General features: G+C 42.6%; 1 protein-coding gene across 3 annotated transcripts in view; it reads left to right on the forward strand.

Annotated features, from left to right (window-relative positions):
• Positions 1-19,589, forward strand: part of ncoa2 (nuclear receptor coactivator 2) — a 55,251-nt gene extending 35,662 nt beyond the window's left edge. For 2 of the 3 annotated variants that reach the window (XM_051410300.1, XM_051410301.1), the window contains exons 9-22: positions 1,191-1,331; positions 1,611-1,758; positions 2,171-3,524; positions 9,192-9,390; positions 9,528-9,734; positions 10,510-10,713; positions 11,208-11,337; positions 11,556-11,730; positions 11,837-12,124; positions 12,598-12,675; positions 12,878-13,349; positions 14,219-14,396; positions 14,735-14,948; positions 16,202-19,589. In XM_051410300.1, the coding sequence (XP_051266260.1) occupies positions 1,191-1,331; positions 1,611-1,758; positions 2,171-3,524; positions 9,192-9,390; positions 9,528-9,734; positions 10,510-10,713; positions 11,208-11,337; positions 11,556-11,730; positions 11,837-12,124; positions 12,598-12,675; positions 12,878-13,349; positions 14,219-14,396; positions 14,735-14,948; positions 16,202-16,213 (3,800 nt within the window). In that variant the 3' untranslated portion in view covers positions 16,214-19,589. The remainder of the gene's footprint in view (positions 1-1,190; positions 1,332-1,610; positions 1,759-2,170; positions 3,525-9,191; positions 9,391-9,527; positions 9,735-10,509; positions 10,714-11,207; positions 11,338-11,555; positions 11,731-11,836; positions 12,125-12,597; positions 12,676-12,877; positions 13,350-14,218; positions 14,397-14,734; positions 14,949-16,201) is intronic. The other variant, XM_051410302.1, reaches the window with a different exon arrangement.
• Positions 19,590-19,895: the final 306 nt, after the last annotated feature.

The raw sequence follows: 19,895 nt of genomic DNA on the forward strand, positions 1-19,895 counted from the left end.
CATAGTTTAGATCCCCTACTACCAATTGGATAGAGCATTTTCACACACACAGCTGCGTAAATAGCTTTTCCTTTTATAATATAGTGCCTCTAATCAGGCACATGCTCACCTCCACTTCATCCCATGTTGCCAGCCCATAAATCAACTCACACTACAGTTTAGGTATTTAAAGATTATTATATCCGTGGTAAAGGCCCTAAGGATTGAATGTTAAACCTGCTGCCTACCTCTGTCTGCACTCTGGGAGGGAAAGTATCTGTCTGAACAGTTCTGTGTTTCACCTTTGATGTGCTTCTTCCATGTGTGTGGCACACAATCAAATACTCATAGTTACTCACTGACATGAGACAGTAATTTACTGTAGTTTCCCACACAGACTTCTATAGATGAGCGTGTGTATGTCTACAATGTTTCTGTTTGTGTCTGTTTGTTAAGCCTGCATGATTCTAGATAAAAAGAGTATTGTGGTTTTCTTGTTCAAGATTGAGACTATGATTATTTTTTTCCCCCCTCATAATTCTTTGGAAAGCAATCTTTTTTTCCCTATGAGAACTTGTTGGATATGGTGTGCAATAAAATGCTACTCTTGTGAGTTGTTTGAGTGACAAGTCTTTAGTCAGTCTCTATAGCTGTCAATAAAGCAGGAGTCTGCTTGTCAGCCCTTTAAATGCATCACTGCCTCCAGGGTACGTGTCCCGGGGTAGGACAAGTGTTACACTGCTACGATAGTTTGTGTGTCTGTGTTTGTGTTTATACACGTAGGTAGCATAGATGTGTTTGTTGAGCTCTAAAGTTGGTTGAGCCTAAGCTGCCCCAGTGACTTTTAAAATGAGTCCCTCTACCTATTGTATTGAGTGTCTACATGGTAATCTTACAGTTTGTACTGACAGTATTTGTACTTATGTTTGCCAATCTAATATTATGTATCCAGGACTTTGTTCTTAGATGACGTCAGTGCCTTCATGGCACAGAACACATTTCTAGCTAAAGCAAGTTGTAATGAAAATGGAAATAGAGTAAAAATTCCGTAATTCAAGCCCACAGAGCTGTTGCCAAGTAAAGAGCATCCTTTGGTCAACAAGCTGCTCTACATATTTATGTTTGAGAGAAACATTGAATCCCCATCAGCTTAGCTGGTGTTGCTTTATGGACGTGTCAGTAGCTTCCCTAATCCGGTCCTCCGTGTTTAGGTAAGATAACGTCCCTGGATACCAGTCTCCTGCGGGCGTCCATGAAACCGGGCTGGGAGGATCTGGTGAGACGCTGCATCCAGAGGTTCCACCTACAGAATGATGGAGAGATGTCTTTTGCCAAGAGACATCAGCAGGAAGGTAATGTCACTTGGTGCAAAGAATATCCTGTTTATTTTTTGTCTCTTGATAGTTATTTCATGTGTATAAGTTGGGGATTTAATCATGGGTCATGGGTCCTTTGAGACCCTCAGTCCAATTACTGTTTTAATGCTGTTACAAAAACAAACATTACAAAACCTAAACATTACATTATAGGCAACCCAGAGTGAGTTATTCATTATTTATATACAAATGAATCACCTCAGAAAAAAATAATTCTCTGTGCATCTATTGATTTAAGTGCATATATGTCCTCAGTTCTCCGCCATGGCCAAGCCTTCAGCCCCATCTACCGTTTCTCCCTCTCTGATGGAACCATCGTGTCAGCCCACACCAAGAGTAAACTGGTGCGTTCGCCTGCCACCAACGAACCACAGCTCTACATGTCCCTGCACATTCTTCAGAGGTATGTCTCGCTACCTACACCTGTGTTAGGAAGAGAAAGACAAATCTGCTGAATGAACTTGGTTGCATGTTTTAGCCTGCTATCGCCCTGCAGCAGAACCTGTTGGCTTCATGTATTCTGTATGGATGGGTTATTATGTAAATTCATGCTTGCTAGTGGTCTTGGTCTCTGTGGTACATGCAGATAGGTTTGGCTGTATTTGTCCAGTCACTTCTGAGACTTCTGCCACCAACACAAAGGAGATCCAACTTCAGTTAATAAGCTAAATATTTTTAAAAAATCAACAGCAATGGTACTTTTACCAAAAGAAAATGTTATATAGGATAAAAAGCTATTTTCTTTATTTTCTAACTGAATGAAACTGTGAACTTATCAGCTGTATTATCTGTGTCTGTGTGTTTTTAAACAATAGGGAGCAGACCGTATGTGGAATGGGCCAGGACATGGGTCCTGGCAGTCAGGCCACAGGGATGGCTCCCAAACCGATGAACTCCTCCACTCCCTCAATGACTCCTCCAACCCCAGGCAGTTTGCCAGGTTCGGGGCCTCAGGGCCAAGACACTACCATCAGCAGCAACAGCACGCCTTTTTCCCCTCCAGGCCCTGCTGGCCCCAGAGAGCCAGCAGCAATGGGGGGCCATATGCAGGGCTACCGTTATGGCTGTCCACCACCACACAACCACACAGGGGGCATGCAACCACCGCAGCAAGGCCCCAATTGGAGGATGAACAGCCCCTCTCGCGCTAGCCCCAGTCCAGCTGGTGGGCCCCATCCACCTCAACAGAACTCTATGCTGTCACCCAGGCACCGAGGTAGTCCTGGGGGGGTGGGTAGCCCTCGTGTAGCAGGTGGCCTGCACTCACCCTCCCCTGTGGGGATGTGTGGTGGAGGGCCTGGAAGTGCAGGTAGTAGTAGCACGACTAGCACCCATGGTAACAGCTACACTAGCAGTTCTCTGTCAGCACTGCAGGCCCTTAGTGAGTGCCACGGTGTAGGACATGGGCATGGGCCCCCTCATGCACACACACTTGGGTCTCCAGACCGGAAAATAGGCTCCCCAGCTGGGGTGACACAGGGGTCAGGGGTAAACACTCATATGATGTCAAAACTTGGAGGAGGCAGTGGCACTACTGGTGGCACAGGGGACTCATTTGGACCTCACACAGAGGTGGGTCAGGGGCACCCCCAGGGTCAGACAGAGAACAATCTAGCTGAGCCCAAGGAGGAGAGGGAAGGGCCCTCTGAGGGCCACGACGCTCACAACCGTCTTCATGACAACAAGGGCCACACCAAGCTATTGCAACTGCTCACCACCAAGCCAGAACCTCTGGAGACACCCCTGTCCCCTGGCGCAGGAGGTGAGGGCAAGGACCAGGCTGGGACAGGGGTCCGGGGTGGCCACACTGGAGGAAACACTCATGCCACATCCCTTAAAGAAAAACACAAGATTCTCCACCAACTGCTTCAGAACAGTACATCTCCTGTAGATCTGGCCAAACTCACTGCGGAGGCCACCGGCAAAGAGCTGGAACAAGCCCAGGGTGCTGGTAGTACAGCTTCTGGGGCAGAAATTGCTCCCAAGCAGGAGCCCTTGAGCCCCAAGAAGAAAGACAATGCCCTGCTACGCTACCTACTGGATAAGGATGACACTGTACTGAAGGACAAGGTCCCTAAGCTGGAGCCTGGGGAGGTGAAGGTCGAAGGGGGCAAACACCCCTTAGTCAAGGCGGAGAAACAAGACGCAGGATACGACCGGGCTGAACAGGTCAGTTTTTACAAAAAGTTCTACACCTCCTCCTTATGTGTACATTAAAGAAAAACGTTGTCTTCCTGTTTGAAAAGTAGGTTGTTTATTGTTTTATTTCAATATTTGAAATTATGAAAGATGAAGAGCTGCCCTAAAACTGATTTTAATAACCTCCTTCTCTGTAGCCCATTGCAAAAACCAAAACTTTTTTGCCCTGTACTGCTCCACTTGCCTCTGTCTGAACATTAATCTGGGTTAGGTAGCAGATGTTGGTTCCTCCAAGTCCCATGTCCACGCTGGATGCTACAGCTAAATACAAACGGTTTAGCTGTGTAGAGGTCAGATGGTATTTGTGGCATATATGCAGTCACATTCAGATTTACAGTTCTGTCATATACACTTACAACATCATGCATGTTTTTTCATTCACGTATACAAACACATCTGGTCCTTTCACTGCCTATGTGTTGGCAGCACAAGCTAAAGGAAGCTGTCCGCCAGCTTCAAACAACTGTGACATTTGGAAGGAGCCCCTGTGGTTCTCCAGCCATTTGATCCTGGCTGCGTTTGGCCAGAATCCTCAGGTTTGGCACAGAGCTCAGGTCAGGCCTGGCGCTGAAAGACAGAAGAGGAGAAAAGAGTAAAGGGAAGTGAGCAGGGACAGTGTTGCTGGTGAAACTCAACATTTTCTGTGTAGCAGCAGTTTCAGCTTGCTGATTTTCTAATGCAGGAAAGAAAACCAATGTTTGGTGACCTTATATACAGGAAACCTGTGTATGACGTGCTTTATAAGCACATGGTAAAGATATGAGTCTAGCAAATGTATTTCAATCACACACATCACTGCTAAACCACAGAATTACATAGAATAACACGAAATTACACAGATGTCCCTGCCTGCTTTGCTGTCTCTATTTCTCTCATTACCTCCCATGTCTTAGACCAGTCAGTAGTCAAGGTGACACTAACTGTCAATAACATTTAAGCAAAAGTCCCATTTTACGTAGAAATGCACGTGAAAAAGGTCACTTTGTTCTTCTCCTACCTTCTTTGTGGCACACTTTCTATAGAAACTGTGGATTTCTCATGTAGACAGACCCCTCAGACAGCACATCAGTTGGCTATCCATGCTATCTGTGTATGTACAGTATGTGCTTGGCCACTTGGGCACATATAAAGAAAGAGGAAAAGGTGATTGGATAGATAATAAGAGCTGCTGTTGAACTGAACAAAGAAAGAAAGAGAGATGAGAGAGGTGTAGATACCCCCAGGAGAGCCCAGCCTCGGCAGGCAGAGTGAAAATGATGAGCCATATGCTCCTGCATGTCCTCTCTGCTACCATGGAGATAGAGGGGAGAGGGAGTGGTGTGTTTGTAGAACAAGCAACATACGAGAAACAATAGAGGGGAAATAGAAATTGAGAGAAATAGATGCTTAATATTATTATGTCTTGATACTGGAGGTTTTATTGTCTGTAAGTGGCCAGTGTGTTGACAGTACAGATGAAACAGTGAAAATCTGGGTTTCACAGTTAGATGGTGATTAAAGCACTCGTAGCTTCAAACCGAGATGCTGATGGCTCATTCCAGTTTAACATTTTTCACAGACTATGGTTTCCTACCCAGTACAAGGGCATTTGTTAGACACTAACTAAGCCACGACTTCATTAGAGCCATTACATGTATGTGAGTGGGTTTCGGTTCCTTACTGGTGAATTGCTGCTCGGCCATGTGTGAAAGCTGACTGTACTAGTTAAAAGGTCCAGTCATCCTTCTCTCTACTAACCTCACCCACTGTTTTCTCTGCTGTATCTCCCTCCCTCCCTCTGCCTCTCTCCTCCTCATGATTGTTTGAGGGCTGAATTATTGATGGCTGGAGCAGAGCTAAATGAGAAATCAGAGCAGAGCTCAGTAAGAGCGGCTTAGCTGGTGGCTGAAGGAAGCACAATATAGGTATGGTCATCTAGTCCCATGGGCCTACGGAAGGCAGGACTGTGTCTTTTACGTGTGTTACTGTGGTTATTGCAAACGGGGTCATATAAAAACACAGTCTACTGAAGCTGAATAAATCTGCTTCCACTACATTAGTATCCGTATTTTAATGCAAATAATTAATTTAGTTCATGTTTCAGTTACTTTTCATTCTACATCGCATTATTACACAACGTAAAACACATATCTGTCCAATTAAACAAATAATTATCAGTAATATTACAGAACTTGTGGTAGTATGAGCTGTTCATTGCTTTGGCATGTGTAGCTCTGCTCAATATTGTGTATTTCCTTTTATAAAAAGTATTTCTTCAGTAGTTTCTGCTGGCCCAAATACTGCAGTTCTCCTCTTTACTGTCTATAAAAGATATAATGTCAAACATCAGGCCAAATCATTGTTTTGCATTGATGCTCACTCACAGCCAAGCACACCTACTGTAATCGACATCACACAGGTCCTTTTATACAGTATATGCCAAGGGTTTTGCAAAAACTAGTGAGCCAGTAATCCTCTGAAACACAAGGGAAGGGAGTATTTCAATAGATGTCAGAAATGTTATTAAAATAATTGCTCCTCCATCATTACTTGAAGAGTTGGCGCTGCCGTTAGAAAAGATTGGGAGCATGTTTTAGTGGTGAATATGTGAACATTTAAAAATCTGATTTCTCGGAATTCTTATTACAGGTCCTGCGTTTAAACATAATCCTTCAGTGTTGCAACTGAAGTTGATTTACTGTGTTTAACTTCCCTTTTTCATGGCATTCAAAGCTCCAAGATATTACACGGGAGAACAGATCAGTCAGTACAAATTATTTCAAATTATGTAATGAGATTCATCTCATAATAAATACCTGCAACAAAGAAGGAACAAGAAGTACTACTCACTAGTAACACTCCCAACATGGCAGTAACCTTCAAATATTGCAGTTGATGTCGCAGCCATTCTTGTGACTTTAAAAATTGCCATTTCAGCTCTTTAAGATGGGGAATAGACTAGTAGTTTATGTTATATTCTTTTATTTTTAGCTGACAAAAGGCCAACATGGTTCTGGGGTGAAATTACTTTTCCTTTTGCCTCACTTGACGGTGGCAGTTCCGCTTTACCCACCCTGTTTCTCAGTTCCCTTTCCTATGAAATGGCACAAGCTAGGTCGGAGAGGCATAATAGTCCTACTGCCCCTAAATACATGTTGACATTTTGGCATATACTGTACATGAAATTGGGATCAAGAAGTGTATCACTTCATAATGATTACAACTTGTCCACTTACAGACGTGATCGGTTTAAGTCTCAGATGGATCCACACGCAACTGTATCAAACATACTTTAAATCTAGGAAGTGTTGCCAAAGCACATGCAAGTGTTGCTGATAACCGTATCTGTATTCTTTAAATTTAGTAAGAAACTACAATTAAAGAGGAGTTTAGAAAGTTTTAGTTTCACTGTTTATTTATTTTTTCAACTAGATATTCTTATTTGTCTCTTAGGTGTGTAGTTAAACAAAGAGAGAGTGCCTGAAGAGAAAAGCAAACAAGATGTTTAAATATGTATGTGTAGGCTTAAACAGACTGTATGTTTTGATGTCGGTATGTCCTTAGTAGCTTCTCCAGTGCCATTCCTGTTATAATGTGAAGAATTTAAACAAGGATCTTGCAAACTGGACATGGCTTGAGACTAAATATTTGATAATGGTCATTTGGCCTGACAAATCCTGGCAGTTCTAACAAAATACAGTATATACCAACCTGAGGTGCAGAAAAGAAGGACATGGATTGCATTACATGCGTTGACATGCGTTGAAAGAAGAGAGTAACATGGATTGATAGAAATAGGACCCATTAAGGGTAAAAGCAACTAGAGAAGACCAGAGAATAGAAAGTGGGAGGAGAGAGAATTGGAGAGGAGGAGGAAAAGAGCAAACTGAGAGCGTACAGGAGCATTACATCATTCCTGACCTCATTAGGGCTTTTCTCTCTCCCACCACCGCCACCCCCCCACCCCTCACTCTGCTATACTCTCTAGCTCTCCCACATATCCTGTGTGCTTGTCTGCTGTTTAGAGTGATCAGCATTGTGTGGCTATCTGTCCACTGCTGTGTAAATGAAGATGTTTTTATAACATAATAAGGTGGAAGAGCAAAAGGTCTTACAATTAGTCCTTGGTTACTTATCAGGCATTTTTGGCCGCCTAGTAATGTTTAGTAGCATGTTAATACCCAACAGACAAATATCATTGTCTAGAACACTGAAGTACAACATCGAAACAGTGGCTGGTGTGCTGTCTTCCTGCTCCTGTACAGTATGTCACGATCAGGAGCCATCAGTGATTCCAAGTGTGCTGCACTCTCGTGGCCAGTTACAGCCAGTGCAACTTATTTACCCAATGTCCCTTGGGCTACTCTACGAAGCACTGTGGTCACCGATGTTGATGTTTCTGTTCAGTTTTGACCGTAGCTTACATTTTTTTGGTATGATGAAATTCAGAACAATAATACTGCAGTTAATGTTGCCTTTTGTATTTGGTTAACGATGTTCCACTCTTGGACTGCGTTATATAGGTGTCCTTGTTATTATGTCCGCTTCCTGTCATAGAGAGAAAGTGTCCTAAAACAAAGAAAAATACTTCCAAGAAATTCATCTTTTAGAGTCAGCATTTCCAGCAAGTGAAACCAGATCCCAGCGTGACCTTGTCTTTGTTTAAGATAGTTGTGTGAAAAACTAAACAAAAACTGTCCAGATAGTCCAAAGCCCAGCTGTGTATGAATGCAGCCTTGGGCTGTATAGGGCTGTAGTGGGCTGTTTTGGGCATGCTCAGTCCAGCTGTTTGCAGTAGGGGGGCACAGAGCAATTCAAACTTTGGCACCAACCAAACTCTTGCCACCGCTTGCTGCTCTCCTATGTTATGAAGTAGAAAGCAGCTTCAGGAGCCACATCTTTTCTGACTTAGCTTTGTTTTTCACTCAGTTGGGACAGAAAATAATGTTCCAATTGATATAGCATTTCTTAAAAATGTGATTAAAATTAGAGCTGCAAGATACACATCATATTGCGATTATTTTGACAGGTATTGCGATTCACGATTATGTAGAAATGATCATTATTGCATTACAAATTGAATTTTCAAGAGAAAAATAATATTAAAATCATGATGACTTCATTATAATGCTGTTTTATCACACATTTTACCTTTATCAAAACATCACAGCCCTTGCAATTTGCATATTGCTTCTGCAATTGGCATATTGCACGGGGCCATATTGTAATTTGGTAATATTTCAATTCATTGTGTTGCCCTAATTAAAAATTGTGGACTAAAAAGGGGAGCAGATGCAGCTGTGCATTTGAAAACACCAGCCGGTAAGCAAAGAGTAGTATGTGTCTGATAAGCTAAGTCAAAGTGAAGTGTGGCCTAGATTTGATGGAAAGTGGTCCCATTTTATCCCGGGGTTACTGCTGTATTATAAACAAGGCCAAGCCTGCTGTTCCCATCATTCAGATAAAGACTCCTCATGCAAGTGCTGTAGTGTTTACAGACTCAGTTTGCTCTCAGTAAATGTGTATGCCTGTCACATTTATATTTGTGTTTGTGTGTCTGCAGGTGAAGCAGCAATTGCTTTCTAAATAGAGGCTTAAGTGGTTCATCTGTTTCTTGTTTTCACACACTCCCCTTTTCTCTCCCTTTTTTCTTTGTAGTCGTCAGAGCTGGATGACATCCTGAACGACCTGCAGAACGCTCAGCCGCAGCTCTTCTGTGAGCCGCGGCCTGTTTCGTTGCCCAGTCCCATGGACAAACAGAACATCATCAATGACATTCTGCAGATGTCCGAGACCAATCCTGCCATGGCAGCACAGCAGCAACACAGGGGCATCGGGACTGGCATGGGCCCAACGAGTGAGTCCCACACTTATTTAGGAGGGAAAAAGTGCACACCAGGGTTTCCCCCCTCACAGTAGACCACATTATTATAAAATATAATACATTAATTATTAGATTAATAATTATTTGGCTGAAACTGTTCCTGTTTTCAGACTTTGGAGGTGTCCGACTAAGCCAGCCAGGAAGGGGTCTGCCTGTGAGGAGTGTGTCTTTGGACATGAATGTCTCCCCCCAGCAGTCCTCATTACAGTACCCCATAAGGGCCACTAGCCCATACACTCTCATACAGCAGCAACAACAGCAAGGCATGGTTGGAAGTCACGGCATGATGGCTAACCAGGCCGGTATGGTCAGCACAGGTGGGTGTGACGGTCGTGATTTTGTGGTCACAGTTTATAATGATTTTGTGTGAATGTGTGTGCTATTACCATTGTTACTCATGTGTGCCTTGATTTAAAATAAATAACTAACCATTTAACCAGTGTCTGTTCAAAGATGAATGCACTTCCTACATAGGACTATGTGAGCAGCCAAGTTAAAAATACAGTAACCTTGTGGAAAAAGTTGCTATAAAGCAAGGATTAGGCATCCTTGAGTTTTAGAGTAGGCATCAAGCTAAAAGCACTCAAATTCAAGAAGAATTTAATTAATTTCAATTAGTCTCATAGTTACTCACTGGCTTCATTATTACATATAAATCTCCTTTTAACTTAGTATGTCAGGTTTTTCTGATGTGTGATTTCTACTCAATCCACAGTGGCACAACCGCTTCCTGAAGCACAGTTACATCTTTTTGACTGATTTTGTTTACATTTGTTGCTTCTTTTCAAATTGTGAGGAAAGACCCTTTTTCCTCTATCTGTGTGTTGCTCTCAGCCTGTGACATATCATGTCATGGCACTGTGACTCACTTCCTGTGACAGGAAATATTTAGTCACCCACACTGGCACAAAGTTTCTCTCACTGTAACTCCCACATATTAGCAGCCCTTAAACATCCCCCACTACTACCGCATAGATGGCTTTTCCTCTTATATCGCACCATTGCGTCATGGGGACGGAGGACATCCACTGAGGTCTGTCCTGAGGCATTTCTCACTCTTTCTTGACTCCCTATGTATGTTTGCTCCTCTAGGACTTATGGCTCCAGGTGGGCCAAGGCCAAGCATGCAGCAGCAGGAGGGCTGGGTGGGTTCAGCCTCTGCCCCTCCACTGGGAGCGTCAGGCACTGGTCAGCAAGGTGCCATGCCAGGCAGGATGGGGCCGAACAGTGCTCCCATGAGGCCCAACAGCCAGCCAGGGCCCCGACAGATGCTCCAGTCCCCAATGATGGCCAATGGTGAGAGCTCAGTGTACCTTTAAAAAAAAAAATACAGGTTACATAGAGTTTTAAGTTTACACAGAGGTTTTATGCAGAAACTACAGTAGAGGAGAGAATACCATTTATATAGCAGATTGGCTAATGAATCCCCCCAGCTGTTTTTTAACTGAGAAGGCCTTTCATTTTATACATTCCCCTCTGCTGAATTATCAGCCACTGCTCTTCAAAAACGTATGGTGCAGGATGACTGATGAGGGACAGATGAAAAGACCTCAACTCACCCATAATATATCTTCGCTGCTCAGTGTTAAAGGTTGCCACCCAGTGGCTAGAAATGGTACTGTTCTCAATAAATGACTAAAATCTAACCCAGCGATAAGTGCTGGTTGTTCTTGGTTTAAGAGAATGTTGCCCATTGTTTTTCTCATGATAACCTGATAATTGCAGAATTGAATGTAGACAACAGTCTACAATCCTGTCTTAATTTGTTTTGTGCTTTTCCCCTTATTTAGCCCAACCGGATATGGATATTGGTATAGCTGGTCACCATTTCTCCCAACAACAGGCTCCACCCAACCAGACAGCCCCCTGGCCAGACAGCATGATGCCAATTGATCAGACAGCTTTCGTAAATACGACCAGGTACGCTACATGTTAAATGTAGTTAATTATTATTAATAATGCAAAAGAAGAAAAATTAGCCTCACTACTCAAGATTAAGATTCTTTTCTCATCAAATTTGCTTATGAGTATTTTTGTTATAGTTAGATTGCTGGTCTAAGAGATTACTACAGTTTATACTGGACAAAGTCTGATTGAGAAAATATATTAAGTTCTTGCTTCATCTCCTCTTTGCTCAGGCCGGTGCACCCAGCGGCCCAGGATGATTTGCTGTGTAGTACGGGGCTCGGCTCTGGTGAGGGCAGTGCTGTAGACGAGGGAGCCCTGATGTCCCAGCTGTACTCCGCACTAAAAGATTTTGATGGCCTGGAGGAGATCGACCGTGCTCTGGGGATCCCTGCTCTTGTAGAACAGGTGAGATCCATCCTTCCTAACACATTTTATTGTCTTTTAGTGATTTGATTATTATTTTTTATGGCTCTACATTTTTTTAATCGTTTTTTGTGGCGGTCTGTTTCAGAACCAATCACTGGAGCCGGAACAGTTCCCCCAGGATCCCTCCATGATGATGGAGCAAAAGCCCCCCATGTACACCCAGCAATTCCCATCCCACATGGCCCAAAGGGGCTACCCTGGAGCCGCCATGCAAGAGCAAGGCTTCCACCCCATGGCTGGTCAGATGGGTCCACGGCCCGGTTATCCCATGATGAGGATGCAGGCCCGACCCGGGCTCAGGCCGGCTGGGGTCGTCCCCAACCAGCCCAACACACTACGACTGCAGCTCCAGCACCGGCTACAGTCACAGCAGGTACACGAGCATCTAGACTGTCCTGACCCTGCTGGAAGGGATTCTGTTCATTGATTGTTTAATCTTTCTGATGTAACCACACTGTTTGATCAGTAGCTGTCTGAACACGCAGACAGAAGTTATGTAATTATCCTTGAGGTTGACATTTTGGCAGGTCTTCTGTTTACACAAGGGCAAGTTTGGATATTTAGGGCTACCTGCCTCCTGCTGGTCTTTCATAGAATTTACTGGAATAATATTCATTATGTTGCACAGAAATGGTGAATAAGATAATAAATCACTTAATATCATTTCAATCCAAATTGTCTCATGTAGGATAGTTATTGTGATTATATTTTTTATTTGTCTTGTTTAACTATTTACTAGCTGGAAGTGAGTTTGTTGTACACGTGTAGGAATTTAGGATTTTTAAGATATTCCAATAGGTTAGAGGATGGTGTTTGTCTTAACCTCTTCTTCTATTTCTTGTCTAGAACCGTCAACCAATGATGACTCAAATGAGTAGTGTGTCAAATGTGAACCTACCTCTTAGAGCCAGTGCTCCAAACCAGGTAGGTCACCACTGCCACACAATCTGTCTACACAGGAAATATTGTTATTACTGTAGGCAGCGTTTACTTTGTTGATGGCTTGTAGTAAATGTAAGGCTTTAATTTCAGGGTTTCTTATCTTGTAGACCCAACTTGTGTAGATCTATGACACAGCTTTTTGTGTTTCTCTATTCTGACACATATATTCTCCTTCCACTTCCAGGGGACCATCAATGCTCAGATGTTGGCACAGCGTCAGCGAGAGCTGCTGAGTAATCACTTGAGACAGAGACAGCAGCAGCAGCAGCAGGCCCAGCAGGTCCAGCAGCAGCGGAGCATGGCCATGAGAGCCCAGGGCCTCAACCTGCCGCCCAACATGGCTGCCGGAGGCATGAGTAACCCCCGGATCCCCCAGGCCAACCCCCAGCAGTTCCCCTACCCGCCCAGCTACGGTACCAGTACAGGCCTGGCCTCGCCACCTCCCCCTACCAGCCCCTTCTCCTCCCCTCTCTCCCCCAGCCTGCCCTCTCTCCCCCCCAACCCCCAGCTCCACCTGCATGGCACCTCCTCCTCTTCCTCCACCTCCTCCTCCTCCTCACAGATGATGATGGGAAACACAAACATGATGGGCGGACAGTACGGGGCCGTACTCAGCCCCCAAATGCAGCACAGTGCCTTTCAGTTTCCCAACTCAGGTACTGCTCGCACACCCCAGCCTACCACACACTTCACCCTACAACCTGTGTGTGTGTTTGCCATTGTGTCTGTGTGTTGATGTGACTCTAGTTGCACAGCATCACATGCTTTAGTAGTGGCAATCATCTGATTTGTAATGTTGTGTACTGATCAGCTGCCCTTGAATAATAGAAATCTTATTGCATATTTTACTCTTCAATTTGATACCATATTTGACAGCAAGTCTGGTCTTATACTCTCATTGTTCTGTGCACTGTCCAAAATGGTGTCCTGACTGTACACTCTTGCTCCACCAGAGGGCACCAGGAGCACAATAATCAAAGCTTAACTTAGGCTACACACTGACACCTGACTCTTTGTTGATTGTGAGCAGGCAGAGCAATAATTAAGGCTGTGCCTGTCAGTCTGACAGTGTGTGTGTGTGTAATCTGGGCCTAATCTGATAATAGAATATAATACAGATTTGTATAATGACATGTTTGATTTATCCTTCACTCCTTAATCTGATTCTGGCCTGTGGGTTCGTACAGAGCGATAACTTCCATTAGATATTAATTCCCTCTGTCCCTTTTCTCCTAAGCCATCTCCTTATTCCCTTTCTTCCTAGTTCTTTGCCTGCTTATATGCATGTAGGAAGTATTGAAGTGCCTGTCAATAGTCCTGAATGCAGACTGGAATGGACAGTTTCAATCTCACTAACCATCATGCTTGCTCAGTTGCTCATTCTCTCTGCCTAAAGTGTCTTTATGTGGCATGACTGTGTAAATTACATGGAATGATAACATTTGCTCCACTCAGTACATTGGACTGTAGTTGAGTCTCTGCAGGTCCAGTCTGCCTGACCTGTTTTGATGCGTCCACACCACAGGTATGAGCCAACAGGCCGACGGAGGCTTTGGAGGTCCCGGCACACCACAGAGCCCCTTGCTTTCTCCTCGCATGGCCCACACACAGTCCCCAATGATGCAGCAGGGCCAAGGAAACGCTGCTTTCCAGGGCTCCCCTGACATGAACGGCTGGCCACAGGGCAACATGGGAGGCAACAGGTAAAGATGAGCAAAACTTACACCCTAATAAACTCGTCTGATTAATTCAATTCAGTGTGACTCAATGTCGATATCTCTGGTGTCTGTTGTGAATAAATGTCCATAAATCATAGATAAAAAGATCCTCCCTATAAGTGCAAAACTTTCCTTGAAATTCGTTTGTAAAATTAGTTTTTGCCTTGAATTATGTACAAGCTTCTTAGAAACTTTAAATAATGCTCAGGTTCCAATCCAATACCTTCTGAACATGTATTTTACCTAGTACTCCTAACTTCTACTTCCATTGCAAAATGTTTGAGCTGGCCCATCATGATCAGCTGTTTCTCCCCTCTCCCCAGTATGTTCTCGCAGCAGCAGGCGTCTCCACAGTTCACCCAGCAAAATAACAGCAACATGTACAATGGCAATGGCATGAACCTCAACAACGTCTCCATGGCCCCCAACATGGCAACCAGCAGCATGAGCAGCATGGGCCAGATGGCCGGACAGATGAGTGTCACGTCCATGGCCTCAGGGCCCTCACCCGGCTTGCCCTCCATGGGGCAAGAACAGGTAAATACCAGGCCAATCCTGACACAATAATTCTCTGAATGGGGTGAAAAGGATACTGGTAGGAGCAAGAATTACATGATTTTTGTGATTTTCAAGTGTTTCACAGTTGGACATCGTTAAGCATGGCCAGACCAAATTAGAGGTTTTCGAGTGCCCCGGTAACATCCTCAGGGTGTCCCTTTACATTAGCCTCTTGTAGGAATATAATTCGAACACTTTGAGAGTTTAAGCCTTAGAGGTTAACAAACTGGGCCCTTTTCAGTTTTACACAGTAATCGGGGGACTAAGAAAACTAAAAGGTTCATCTTTCTTCCTCCCCACTCCAGGCTGCTTATGTATGTGTTTGTCTTATCGTAAGACCCTAAGTGTTTGGGTACACTTATTGAACAGCCGTGCTAGTGAATAATTTACTCAGTAGTTTACGTAACTCTTCCAACTGGAGTTCTGATGCTTCACTTGAACTTAGAGGACAATGATGTAATTAGCAGTGGGCACTTTAGAGCCAGACCATTTAGACTGTATAGATGTTACTGTATGATGTTCAAAAGCTGGCCTGTCTGGATTTAAGGCTAATCAGCTGGTTCAGGCTTAACAGCTAAAAACGTGACTCTTTATGGCACAGAACTGTCAAACATGCACACTCTCTCCACACATACACACACGTAATAAAATGAGTCAAGATGAAAAGTCCGATTTTCACTTATTGACAGAGGGAAAATATTTGTACTCTTACCAGATTTTCAGCGAGTGAGGTTATTTGTCTACATGCAATTAATTTCTGGTGATTATTTAATAACAACCAAGTTAATCTTTCTTCCTTTGTCTCCCTGGTATTGATAGCTGGGTATGTGGAATGCACTGTTGTTATCTGTGATGCTTTTAAGCCCAATAAAGGGCCATGAATATTTAACCAAGGTGCTGCTGTTTGATTGTCTGCACTTCAGACTGTTGTAACATACCAGTATATCTGTCACTTGATTTATTCTCCTTCTAGGATTATAGAAATATATTGGCACTTAGATTATTTCAATTATTTACCGTTTGGCCATTAGTGCAGGCTTTTGTGATTTACTGACTTGTTTTAGGCTTGATGGTGTGTTCCAAGATGATGGTTTCTAATTGTTTATAGCCTTTTGCACACGTGGCTGATTTACTTCAGACAAGTTCAAGTTCTGCAAGTTCAAGTTAAGCAAACACTGCTGTTGGATTGTATTTATTAAATGCTTTACATGTTGCGTGTTGTTTCTCTGCAGAAATACTGTTGACCCTCATGGAGTTCTTAACCTGAACCTCAGTGATCAGCTGGTGCAAGGAGCACGTCGGCCCTTTAAAAATTGTACAAACATGTAACCAACCGACTGCCCCTTGAACCAGCCAGGCCGTGCCCTGACCCCGTCTCCCCAGCCCGAGTTTGCCAGTCTGTCCCAGCTGGGCCTCTTCGGCATCCCCGGAGGAGCCCGGCCCCGAACAGACACAGGAGAGTGAAGAGGGCTGCGGAAGGATTGTGGATCTCTGTACAACATGCCTAACCCTCCTGGAGGAGAGCCTTGTGATGAGCCAGTCTGTCTGCCTGTCCAGCTGCATTCACCGTAGTGTGACTTACTGTAGGCCTCCTGGTGGGGGGACACTGACCTAAGGGGGCAGCAGTGGGTGGGATCCCTTGTTCTGATGAATGTATTCCTCTCAGTGGACAGCGGCCATTTACAATCTCATCTCAAAAATGACGTACACTGATTTTTCTTTTATGTCCTACCTTTCTCACACATTTGTGACATTTCCACATAGTTCCAAAATGGCAGCAAAGACTCCAAGTTATGTTTAAATTTATGGACGGAGCTCAAACACTTAGCCGGTTTTGCCTTTTTGCTGTTCTTTATTTTATTATTATTTTAGTTGTTTTTTGTTTTTGTTTTTTTTCTTGTTGTGAGAATTAAGATGTAGAATGAAGATATGGTTGAAAAAAACTGATCTTGAAAAACACTGCAGAAGAATGGTTTGAGTGGAATGGTGATTTGTATGATTAGACTAATTTAGTCAAGAGGTTTATATAGTGTATTAAATTAAGTTTTATTTTTCTGTATAGATTCATTTTAATTATTGTAGATGATTCTTTATCCTAGTAGCAACAAGAAAAAATATTTCTAAAAGTGTGAAAGAGGCACTTTTTTTATAATTTTAACAGTAATGGTTGTATTCTTTCTGAGAAGATTCTTCTATTAACCTGAATAATGGATTATGCTTTGGTCCTGTAGTTTCAGAAGAAGATGTCAAAATCATATATGGTTTAAAAATGAATTACAGAGATTGTACATAACAATAAGTAAAACATTTTCTTTCCTATTTATTTTATTCCTTTGGGTTTGGTTCCCCGTCTGGTCACAACTCCCTTTTGAAGCAGAGCAAGTTTGGGGTTTTGTTTTTTTGTTTTGTTTTGTTTTTTTGGGGGAAGTGGAGTGGGAGCCTTCACGTTCTGATGTTCTGGTACGATGCAGACAGGGGGTGCGGGTGGGAGGTGGGAAAGGGTTGTAAGGGGGTGTGCTGTGTATACAGTGTACAGATTATCGCTTGCTTCTCTGCCTTTAGCATAGAACACCACAAAAAAGGAGAAAAAAAAAAACCCGTCAACTTCAACACAGCCATACAATAACTCAAAAAAAAAAAAAAATAACAGAAGTGTGCTTTCTATGTTGTCTGGAGTGAAACATGCTTCATACAAGCTGCTAGGTGCAAACTGTTCTGGTGTGATGTAAACAAGCAATAACGATTACTTGAGAAACTCTTGGGGTTTTTTTGTGTTTTTGTTTTTGTAATTTTTGTACAGTTTCCTGAATAAAAAGGACACATTTTTGCTCCACGTTTGGATGCAGTATTAAACACAGTTTTTTTATTGCAGTTTGTACCAAGAAAGTCTACATCCACACACAGCGTTCCTGTTAGATTATGCAGCATTGGCTGAGGACTGGAGAGGGAAGTACTTTGTGATCCCCTTGTTGACACACACCCTCTCTGCCTCTAGCCACTCTTCTATAGCAGAGGTCAGAGTTAAGACTGCACGGTTCATGAGACCTGCTCTGACAGACACTTAGCCATATTTTATGACCTCAGGCAGTTAGTTCAACTATATAGTGTTCAGTAATGACATGTTATTCTTGTGCCCCAGTAGGGGTTTGGTTTGACCTTCACAAGATCTAAAGCAAGTCATCTTCTCTAACCTCAAAAGTACATTTTCCTCAAAAAAAAACAAAACCTTTTTATATCAACTATTTTAACCCAGGACAGACTTGGAGCAAGCCAAATAACCCTCACCTTTCAATTGGATTTCTGAATTCTACCAGCTTTTATTTTCATAGTGAGAGACGACCTGTTGGTTAGCATGCTTTGAGGCCCACAGAAAACAAGAAATTTATGATGATGTCACTTAACAGGGTCTAATGTAGATGTTGCAGCATAAAACAGGAAGAGAATCATTCTGAATGTATTGTCATATAAGGCCTAAGGATGTGACTGATGGTGTGTATTGTCAACATGTTGACAACGTGATGTTGTACAGTTGCACCGTGCTCTTCTCTGCATTTAGGTAGGAAGTTTGCCCATTGTTGCTTCTTTCTTTTCTTTTTTTCTTTTTTCTTTTTTACATACTACATGAAATTTGAAGCTGTAGCAAGTCAACTTTGGGACAAAGGAAGTCTGCATTACTGTTTTGGTTGTCATCATTGCAGATGTCCTGCAGTTGTTTTGCTGCAGGCCTACAGGAGAAGATCACACTTTTTTGATAAATGCTGTTTTGATTGTATCATACAGTCGTGCAGAACAAGCCTTTTTGAGCCATTTTAAAGAATGATTCACAGCCCTTTGCAAATTTCCAAAGATTGTCAAGATTTTGAAAAGATTTAAAGCCATGTGGTAGCAATGCATTTTTTAAAGCATTTATAATGAGGACAGGTGCAAATAAATGAACTTTGCCCCTTACAAATATCCAGGCTTTGGACCCACTAAACGAAAATATTTTTTCTCTTTAACTTATGGTTTTGAAGAACTTTAAATGCCCTTTTGTATTGTCTGCCAATTTCTTAGAGCTAAGATGCAACCTTGAAATGCTAAAAACCCTAGCATAATGCCTTAGATTTCGTCCGTTCTCGTTCTTGTACATTACACCGCTGTCTGTATAAATTTGTTAAATGACTTGTGTACAATATTGAATGGGTGCATCATTGTTCGACTCTGTGCAGTTGCTGGAGACTCGGTCGCAGTTGAACCGTCTCTCCTCATTGCTCTCTGTTCTGTGTTGGGTTGAAGACTCTGTTATTTCATTTCCTCCCCCCTCCCTGCCTCCCCCTCCCTCACTGTTTGTATGGAAAAGATGATACATAGGGATATTGAAGCAATATGTAATATACTATATGGACTTTCTGAAGAAAGCTTACTGTTGTGTTTTCCCGAGATATTTTTTTTTCTGCATTGTTCACAGGAATCACACTGTATACCGCATCCATCTTTGTATCCCTAGTGTGTGTGAGCGTTTTATGCAAAATTAGATATACAAGAGAAGTTAAAACCACAGTTATGCAAGTTGTGAACTAATATGGCTTCGCTGATGCTATTTGCCTTGTAAATAAAGAATTCTGTTATTGCAGTATTTAATCGAGTGACTCTTATTTCGTGGGATTGAAAGTGGAAAGAAAAAAAAAAGAATTAAATGAATTAACTTGTCATTGAACTTTCCAATATATAAAAAAAATGCACAAGGAACTAATATAACTTTGCAGACTGAAACGGTGAGAAAAAACATTTTAATTGAATTTAAAAGAACATTTTATTTCAACGAGGAATACAAATAAACTGCGATATGAACATTAAAGTAAATGCAATTTAACTGTAAAATGTTGTATTTTAAGATGACAATATTTGCATGAGAAATTAAAAACAAAACTTTCTCCAGAAATGTTT

The sequence above is a fragment of the Dicentrarchus labrax genome, unplaced genomic scaffold (assembly GCF_905237075.1).
Source record: "Dicentrarchus labrax unplaced genomic scaffold, dlabrax2021, whole genome shotgun sequence".
Classification (NCBI taxonomy): Eukaryota; Metazoa; Chordata; class Actinopteri; family Moronidae; genus Dicentrarchus; species Dicentrarchus labrax.